The sequence below is a fragment of the Triticum dicoccoides genome, chromosome 2B (genome assembly GCF_002162155.2).
Source record: "Triticum dicoccoides isolate Atlit2015 ecotype Zavitan chromosome 2B, WEW_v2.0, whole genome shotgun sequence".
In the NCBI taxonomy this organism is placed as follows: domain Eukaryota; kingdom Viridiplantae; phylum Streptophyta; class Magnoliopsida; order Poales; family Poaceae; genus Triticum; species Triticum dicoccoides.
In genome coordinates, this window is record NC_041383.1 from 486,140,005 (window position 1) to 486,149,945 (window position 9,941).

Below are 9,941 nucleotides of genomic sequence, written 5' to 3' on the forward strand. Positions count from 1 at the left end.
ATCCCATCTACTTCTCCTCTCCCGCTTGCTGGATCAAGAAGGAGGAGACGTCATCGAGCTGAACGTGTACAAAACTCGGAGGTGTCGTGCGTTCGGTGCTTGATCAGCCGGAACAAGAAGAAGTTTGACTACATCAACTGCGTTGTCAAACGCTTCCGCTTTCGGTCTACGAGGGTACGTAGAAACACTCTCCCCCTCTCGTTGCTATGCATCTCCTAGATAGATCTTGGTGAGCGTAGGAATTTTTCTGAAATTACATGCTACGTTCCCCAACACACATGACACCACTAAGGGAATCACAACATACATATCATCAAAATATCGAACACATATCAAGTTCACTTGATTACTTGCAACATGACTTCTCCCGTGACCTCAAGAACAAAAGTAACTAATCACAAATGATGATCATGCTCAAGATCAGAGGGGTATTAAATAGCATAATGAATCTGAACATATACCTTCCACCAAATAAACCATATAGTGATCAACTACAAGATGTAATCTACACTACTAATCACCCACAAGTACCAATCTAAGGTTCCGGTACAAAGATTGAACACAAGAAATGAACTAGGGTTTGAGAGGAGATGGTATTGTTGAAGATGTTGATGGAGGTGGCCCTCCCAAAGTTGGGAGAATAGTTTGTGATGACGATGACGATAATTTCCCCATCCAGGAGGGAAGTTCCCCCGGCAGAATCACTCCGTCGGAGGGCAAAAGTCTCCTGTCCAAGTTCCACCTCGAGGCGGCGGTGCTTCCTCCCAAAAGTCCTCGCCTCATTTTTCTAGGTCAAAATGACCTATATACTAGAAAATGGGCACCGAAGGTGGGCCGAGGAGGGCACAACCCACCAGGGCGTGTCTGGGCTCCCTAGCGCGCCCAGGTGGGTTGTGCCCACCTGGTGGCCCCCCCTCTGGTAGTTATTTGTTCCAATAATTCTTAAATAATCCATAAAAATCTCTGTGAAGTTTCAGCTCGTTTGGAGTTGTGCAGAATAGGTAGCTCTGACGTGCTTTTTCAGGTCCAGAATTCCAGCTGCCAGTATTCTCCCTCTTTCTGTAGACCTTGCATATTATGAGAGAAAAGGCATTAGTATTACTCCCAAAAGCATTATTATGCATAAAAGCATTATAAATAACATTAGAAAAACATGATGCAAAATGGACGTACCACAACTCAACTGCTAAGGCTTATAAATATTCTTTGGCACTCTTGTGTCGAATCAGTAAATTTGGGTTCATATTACTGTGCTACTAATAAATTGCTGCAAGGAAGTGATTCTCGCATGTGATTGAATTGACAATTCAACTGCTAAGGCTTATAAATATTTTTTGGAACTTTTGTGTCGAATCGATAAATTTGGGTAAAATACTACCCTCAAACACTGTTGCGATCCCTATACTTGTGGGTCAGCAATCCACTCCCCGTTGGGCATGCTATCGAACCACATCGTACCAGATCATGGCATCCTGCCGCGCGCACGTAAATGCCCCACCGTGTGCGTCTACCGCCATCCACCATCGTCACAAAACAAGCTGGAAGGGCCCCCCGCCTTCATTTGCCATGCCGGCTTTGCTTGGCAACCTCCTCCGGTGACGGCGAGGGATGGAGCAGCCTAAGGGCATGTACAATGCGGGCGCTTATAGTGGGCGCCAGGCTCAGAATCCTGGCCGTTTTGCTCGGTTCCCATCCTAATCTGGGAACTCGCCTGGCATCGATGCCATACTAGTCCTCGGGCGCTAGCCTAGCTTCCTGTTCTATTTTTATGTGTGTAGCGCTCATGCATGGCTCTTAGCGATGGAAGAAGGGACTCTTAACCCAGGCGCTAGAATACAATACTATTTTATTGCCGATCAAGCGCCTGATTAGGCGTCTTTCATTGGAGATGCCCTAAGGAATCCCGCGTCGTGGTGGCTATATTTCTGTAGCTGCCGTCCTCGGAAGGACCACGCGGAACATTTTTCATGTGAACTTTTTACATAATAGATAATAGTACCTCCGTTCCAAACTATCTAACAGAAATGTCTTATAATTTGGGACAAATGAGTAGATATTTACTGGCATTTTGTCGACGCAAACTATATATTATCACAATCGGACAAGGTTCTTAATCTGAGCACTGGCATCGGGTAAATGTAATTTCTTTCGAGTAAATGTAGCTTTTTCTAGTTTATTAATTGGCATATAATCGGCCTATATGTCATGAGCTCAACTCAAACACTAATCCTCACCCACGCCAACACACCAACTCCACCAGATCGGTCCATGTACCACTACCAAACCCTCTCCAACAAAGCAGCAAAGTATTGCGAGACCATGCTCATAAATCATAGCGGGCCACACATGTACGAAGCTCACTGCTCACGACGAAGTGCGGAGGCGCGACATGTCATCGTTGCCCGGGGACGACGCGGGCAGCGTTCTGCCCAGTGCACGGACTCCCACCACGGCAGTCGACGGCGACATCGTCTTCTCCGCCGTCGCCCTCCTCTTCCTCGGCCTCGCCCTCGCCTTCTTTCTTTACCACTACCTCACCTTCAGTCGCCGCGGCGTTCGGGGTAGGGCCGGGACGGTGAGGGGCGGTCCGCGCCTCGGCGTTGGCGCAGCTTCTGCTTCCGGCGTCGCAAAAGGCGTCGATCCGGTGGTGCTGCGGGCGCTGCCGGTGACACTGTACCGTGCCAAGGACTTCGCGGATGCGCTGGAGTGCGCCGTGTGCCTCGCCGAGCTGTCCGACGGCGAGGCGGCCAGGTTCCTGCCCAAGTGCGGGCACGGGTTCCACGCCGAGTGCGTCGACCTGTGGCTGCATTCCCACCCCACCTGCCCGCTCTGCCGCGTCGACGTCGACAAGCCGGACGCCTTGCCGCTGGCTCTACCTCCTGTGCGCCCCGAACCGGCGAATTACGCCACAAACCTGCCGACCAACGTGCTGTTCTGGGGATCCCCGGACGCGGTCACGACTGGAAGAACAGTCGGCGGCCCGAGCTCGTCCGTTGGAGCAGCAGCGTTGATTGTCATCGAAGTCCCGGAGGCCACGGAATCGGCGTTGGCGCCGCGTGATGGTGATGCCGGGAAGTCGCACGGTTTGGCGAGGATGAGGTCGATTAAGAGGCTGTGGAGCAGAGGGATTCAAGAGGTGGGCGCTAGTAGCACTGCTACCTCTTGCCACCAAGCCACTGCTGGTGCTCATACTGAGGACACTCTTGGTGTTGCCGCTCGCAATTTCGACCCGTAGGGACCGAAGATATGTTGGTCTTTCCACATGAAACATCAATTTAATATCGGGGACTTGAGTTTGACTCTCCCGACAAACAGTTTTTGGGTCCTACTTTGATGGAGTATGTGCGACACCTGATGGTTTGTCTTTCAGGTTTACAAATACTCCTATTCCGATGATGTAATCCCTCCGTTCATTTTTTAAGACGTTTTACATATTTAAAACAATATCCAAAACAGTTCAATTGCAGCTGTCTTAAATGTCTTACAAAGGTGCACAAAGAAAGTAGTAAAACAGGATCTCTCGAAACAGTATACGAAGCAACAACACAAGCCGAACGATACAATGTAATTGGGGGAGGTTCGTCGCCCTCCTACCTGACGCGTCAAATGTCGCATATCGGATTCCGGCAAAACCCTTAAGGTTCGAACTCTGGGGTCCGCACGAAGATCTTCTCCCTACCGAAACACGTACACAACCTCACCGTGATTCTAAGCTAAATCGATGAACAGCATAAGAGACACGAGGTTTATACTGGTTTGGACCACTGTTGTGGTGTAATACCCTAATTCAGTGTGTGGTGTGCTGAATTGCCTCTAGGGCTGATGATGAACAGTACAGAGGAAAAACAGCCTCACGAGGAGAGGTGTTCTTCTGGTGGTGTGGATGAGCTAAGCTCGGATGAGATTCCAGATGCCTTCCTACTGTGGTGGCTATCTCTATTTATAGAGACCCTGGTCCTCTTCCCAAATATTGAGCGTGAAGGGAGCCAACAACGGCTATTTCAAAAGGGGACAGCTAGTACAAGCTATCCTGACTAAAGGTGGTCTTCGACTGCTAAAGGCACTGGTGATGACGCCGTCTTGGGCTCCACGGTGACCTCCGTCCTGCTGTCCTGCTGGTCTTGGTCTCGTTGCACCGATAAGGAAACCTTTGCTCGATGCCTCAGTACTCCGCGTCTGCGCTTGCCCCCTTTGCACCAAAGAGGAAACGAGGACACTGCGCAGGCTGGCGCCCGCCTGGCGCCCGCCTGGTCTTGATCGTCATGGCTTGCGTCATGAGCACCTCGCGAGGCACCCCTTGCCTTGATCTCTCCGCCTCCTCACGAGCCTGCCTGGTGAGGCCGCCCCTGAGGAGGCCTTGCATCATCCGCCACGCGAGGCTTGGCCCCTCGCGAGGGTCTTGAACTTGGGTTGATGAAGACGGGTCGTACTGGGCCACTTGTTGAGCCACGCTACAGGCCGCAGGCAAGCAAGTCTGGGGACCCCCATTCCCAGAACGCCGACAGTAGCCCCGGGTCCAAGGCGTGCTCGGACTTGGCTTAGCGCAGCGAAGCCAAAGGGCAAGTGTGGAGCGCCACAGGCCCCAACAGCCTGCGGCCTTGGTCGCCGCGTGGCGGTTGATTGGACGTGGGTGTCTCCGCTTCCCCACGCTGCCTCGGCAACTGCCCGATTTGACGAGTCCCTACTACATCCAAGAAGAGTCATCTTTACCTGCGATCGTGGAGGTCGACGGTTGGCCTCCCTCGGGCTATAAATGGGGAGAGACGAAAGCCCCCGTTGCCCATCTCCTCTTGCTCCGCCCGCTTCTTCTCCTTCCTTTCTCATGTTGCTGATAGCACCCCATGGCGCCCGTGAAGAGGTTCTCGGCCGCGGAGAAGGGGAAGGCTCGCCAGGAAGGACCTGACTCTCCTCCGCCCAAGCGCGGCCGCGGTCGTTGTCGGTGTCAAAACCGGCGGATCTCGGGTAGGGGGTCCCGAACTGTGCGTCTAGGCGGATGGTAACAGGAGACAAGGGACACGATGTTTTTACCCAGGTTCGGGCCCTCTCGATGGAGGTAAAACCCTACTCCTGCTTGATTAATATTGATGATATGGGTAGTACAAGAGTAGATCTACCACGAGATCAGAGAGGCTAAACCCTAGAAGCTATCCTATGGTATGATTGTTGTTCGTCCTATGGACACCCTCTGGTTTATATAGACACCGGAGAGGGCTAGAGTTACATAGAGTCGGTTACAATGGGAGGAGATCTATATATCCGTATCGCCAAACTTGCCTTCCACGCCAAGGAATGTCCCATCCGGACACGGGACGAAGTCTTCAATCTTGTATCTTCATAGTCCAGGAGTCAGGCCAAAGGTCAAAATCCGGTCATCCGAACACCCCCTAATCCGGGACTCCCTCAGTAGCCCCCGAACCAGGCTTCAATGACGATGAGTCCGGCGCGCAGATTTGTCTTCGGCATTGCAAGGCGGGTTCTTCTCCAAACTCCATGTACCTGTGGAATAGTGTCCGGCTTCTGGTGAATGTTGCGCTCCTTGGCTTCTGTGCCCAATAATGGCCATCTTCCACGTGTAAAACGAATGTGAAAAGCCAGGGTGTTTTTTCATTTACCCCCCTAGCTGTGCAAATGAGCTGCCTATAAAAGAGACGGGGATTTAGATCCGAATCACACCATCTTTCCTTCGCGAGCTTTCATCGGAGCGCATTCGACAGAGATCCATTCCATCATGGCCGGTCGACGCAGCTCCTCCTCTCGCCCCCCCCCCAGTCCTCAGCCTGGAGATTGGGAAAGATGCTCCGTCTCGCACAATGAGCTAGTGGCGCTCCAAGCCAAGGGATTACTCCCCCCGGCCTACATGGTCCCGGTTCGAGCCGGGCTCGCCACCTATAATGGTGGAGAGCAAGCGAAGAGCGTTCCCAATCCCTCCAAAGGAGAGCGGGTATGCCTTGTCCCTTATTTGATAAGAGGGCTCGGATTTCCAATTCATCCGTTGCTCCGGGGGCTCCTGGAGTTTTACGGCCTCCAATTGCACAACCTTACGCCTGCCTCCATATTGCATATTGCAGGCTTCGTAGCCCTTTGCGAGCTGTTTTTGGGTATCGAGGCTCATTTTGCGCTGTGGAAGAAGCTGTTCTGCCTCGTGCCCCGTTCTCAGGAGGGGTCGATATATCAAGTGGGCGGAGCCAAACTATGGCGCATCGCCGGGACCGGATATCTATCCGGAACCCCAAAGAAGGCGTTTGAAGATTGGCCTTCAGAATGGTTTTATATAGAAGACGTCCCCCTGCCGGACCCTGTACGGATCGGCCTCCCTGAGTTTGATAATGCTCCTTTGAAGAAGCGCCTAAGCTGTCGTCCACGGAGCCCTCGGAAGGAAAATGACAGGGACGTCCTTTACCTGATGAGCCGGATAAGGTTGTTGGCTCATTTCGGACTGACCATGATCGAGGTCATGGCCACATGCATTACACGGGGGGTGCAGCCGCTTCAGTATAGAGGCCACCCCATGTGGGATTTCAACGGGGAGGACGACGCCACCCGGTGCGGCCGTAAGGGGCCGGATTCGTCTGCCGCTCTAATAAAGATCTTGTACGCTTTGTACAAGGGAGAAGAGGAGGAATTCCTCCGCGTCAACCCACGGGGCGGATTTTCTATGTACAATCCTCCAAGCTGGGTAAGCGAATACTTTCACTTGTCCATCTGTTTCATATTCCCACAGTTAGGTATTTAGTCTAGCAATTTCAATGCAGGAGCTACGCCAGGCTATAAAGGAGATAAACAACCCTCCTCCACAACCCGAGGACCTAAAACGGTCCTTCGATCCGAACTCCCAAGAGGACCCGGACTTAGGCGTGGAGCTGATCGATGGGGTGTTTCATCAATTGAGCAAGGACAATGCCTTGGTGGCCATTACGGCCGATTATCCTGGACTACTCCCAGCCTCTCAAGTAACCGAGACCGAAATCCCAGCATTTTTAAAATGATCCATCCGTGCTTATTTTGGGTCACCATATACCAATGACATTTTTGCAGGGGAAGTCCTTGAGGCGGAGGGCCGAGCCTGCGGTGGGTAGCCAACAAGGGGCATCAAGGCCCGGCAGGCTGAAAAGAAGTGCGGTCCGGATTGAGACACCGGCGCAACGGTATGGCGTGTCTTTTTATTTCCAGGTTTTATTTCCTTGAGGCGTACCAACGCTCGTGCTTTCTTCAGGAAAAAGAGCGCTCGCCAGACTATATCCGGAGAGGATGCCAATCGCGCCTCCACCGGCCAGGCTCCAAGGCCGGGTACGGAAGCGGAGGCGAGTACGAGGCACGCACCAGACGCTCCTCCGACAGAGGATGCAAACGGGTTATCTGCCACCAATTCAAAGGTGGAGAGTGCCATGAACCACAGGCGTCGCCAGACAATTCTTCGTGACGCTTGTTTCTCCCAAGAGGCGTTAGATGCCTTCAATACGGGAGATGCGTATCTCCGTGCCGCTCAAGATGGTCTAGCCAGAGCCACAGAGTAGTATGTAAAAGACATACGGGTGAGAAAATTTGATGGTTATATATGTCAGTAGCCCCCAAGACATGAAACAGTTAGAATAACTAATTTATGGATCATTTGTTATGCAGGATCTTACAGAAAAGAATACCCAATTGTCCCAGGAGCTGGAAGAGTGCAAAGCCCAACGTGAGGCCGCACTAGCCGCGGCAGGGGAGGCCAAGGAGACCTCCTCTGGTACTATATGCTTTGAAAGATAAGTATGTTGCGAAGTGCGGCATGTGTAAAAATCTGACAATAACATTGCAGATGGCGCCGGAGTTGATCCGGACCAACAACAACTCTTGAGTCGGTTAAAGGCCGGTGAGAGCGTGCTTACAAGGGTGAGGCAAGAGAAAAATAAGGTCCAAGATGCCAACACCCAGCTGGGCGAGGAAGTAAAGGATGTTCGTGCTCAGCTGTCGGACTCCGTGAAGGAGAATCGGCGGCTTCGACGCGGCATTTTTAGTAAGTGCTTGAATGAACTTCGGAAAAAGAGTTTGGCAAGAAAGTCGATTGACAGAGTTATGTCCGTAGGTATGCTGACAGGCAGGTCTATAGAGGAAATGCCCGGATCTACGTGTGACCTTCTTCCCGAGCTCTTACAATTGCACGAACGAGTTCGGCAGGTGATGCAAGGCGTCGCCCAGGCTTTGTGGCCATCTGTCTCCATGCCCGAAGGCCTTGGAGAGCTTGCAGAGAAGCTGAAGGGAGCACGGCGGCGCTTCCGATTATGGAAGATATCGGCCTGCCGTCAAGGCACCAGGGAGGCCTGGACCATGGTGAAGACACGATACACGAAGGCTGACCCAAACCACATGGCCGAGGTCGGACCGGTAGGGCCCGATGGGAAGGAGATCCCTGTGAGCTTAGTGTACGACCAGGTAGAGCTGGCCGCCAAATATTCTCAGCAGGACTGTAAACTAGACAGCCTATTGGATGGTATTGAAGAGGAATATACCCAGTCAAATTAACTATGTAATTTAAGATGACATGTAAAATGCCTTCTAGCCGGATTGTAGATTGTTTGTCATGGCGGACCTTTTCGCTTCAACCTCGGGACCAGATAGTCCGGAGTGTGTCCGAATACCCTCTCGGTTGTGTAAGAACCGGGGCATGCGTGGAGACCAGCCGTAGGGGTCATTAGTGCTTGAACAGACAAGTGCCCAACTAGTTATGTTATATTACATGGTTAGTAAGAAACATCTTCCAGGGAGAATAGTTCCATTAGGGGTTTCTTTCCCTGGGAGGCATGCCCTAAAGTGCATGTCCGGACTGCGAAAAAAGCAGAAAAACGTCTGGGGGCAGATAAATAAACAAGTGAGAAATCATCTTTTAGTTCACCGACCGAATATTCCCTTAAGGACGCTAGCTTTCGGCTTCACCCAGTCTGAGGTACACATCCGGCTGACCCGGCAGTAACAATCACAGAGGTGCTCCCTTTACCGCCTAGCCGAACAATCGGGAAGGTAGGGGTAAGCACAGGAGCCAGGCAACCCAGCTTGGCCAAAACTTAAGTCATATCGATGCATATAATGGTGAATAAAAGGTACATGCGGAAGTGTGACACATGTGTTGGGAATGAGGCCCGTATAAACAAGCTTCTGTTAAAGAAGCCCCCAGGTATAATGAGCGCGGATGGTGCGTCAATTGTTTGCGAACAAGACGCAAACGAGCCCTCAAAGGCTACAAGAGAGAAGGAGGGAGAAGGAGAGAAATATAAGACAACTAATATGTAAAAAATAGACAGAGGAAGGAGACGAACACAGAGTCCGGCGCTAGGCGTAGAATCTTCATAGACGGGCTGCGTTCCATGGGTTCGGCTCGAGTCAGTTATCCGATGCATCTCGCAGATGGTACGCTCCACCAGTCAGGACTTGGTCAATTATGAAGGGACCTTCCCATTTGGGCTTGAGTTTGTCCTTTTTCTTGTCCGGTAGGCGTAGAACTAATTCGCCAACATTGTAAGTTTTGGCCCGTACTTCTCTGCTTTGATATCTTCGAGCCTGCTGTTGATAGAATGTGGAACGGGCTTTTGCCACATCGCGCTCCTCCTCCAAGGCGTCCAAACTATCCTGTCGGTCGAGTTCGGCTTCTCTTTCTTCGTACATGCGCACGCGAGGTGAGTCATGAATTATGTCGCAGGGCAAAATTGCCTCGGCGCCGTATACCATAAAGAATGGTGTGAATCCGGTAGTGCGATTCGGCGTGGTCCGCAACCCCCAGAGTACAGAGTCGATCACCTCTACCCAGTGCATATTAGATTCCTTGAGGGATCACACTAACCTGGGTTTGATGCTGCTCATGATTAGACCATTTGCTCGCTCGACTTGACCATTAGTTTGTGGGTGATAGACTAAAGCGTAGTCGAGCTTGATGCCCATGTTTTTGCACCAGAGTTTGACCTTGTAGG

The 9,941-nt window shown here is 51.7% G+C and overlaps 1 protein-coding gene across 1 annotated transcript; it reads left to right on the top strand.

The window, feature by feature from the left end:
* Nucleotides 1-1,464: 1,464 nt before the first annotated feature.
* LOC119360950 (E3 ubiquitin-protein ligase EL5-like) lies at nt 1,465-3,402 on the top strand. The gene is made up of 2 exons (XM_037626377.1): nt 1,465-1,485; nt 2,357-3,402. The coding sequence occupies exons 1-2, from the start codon at nt 1,465-1,467 to the stop codon at nt 3,233-3,235; spliced, it is 900 nt and encodes a 299-aa protein (XP_037482274.1). The 3' UTR covers nt 3,236-3,402.
* The last annotated feature ends 6,539 nt before the right edge of the window (nt 3,403-9,941 follow it).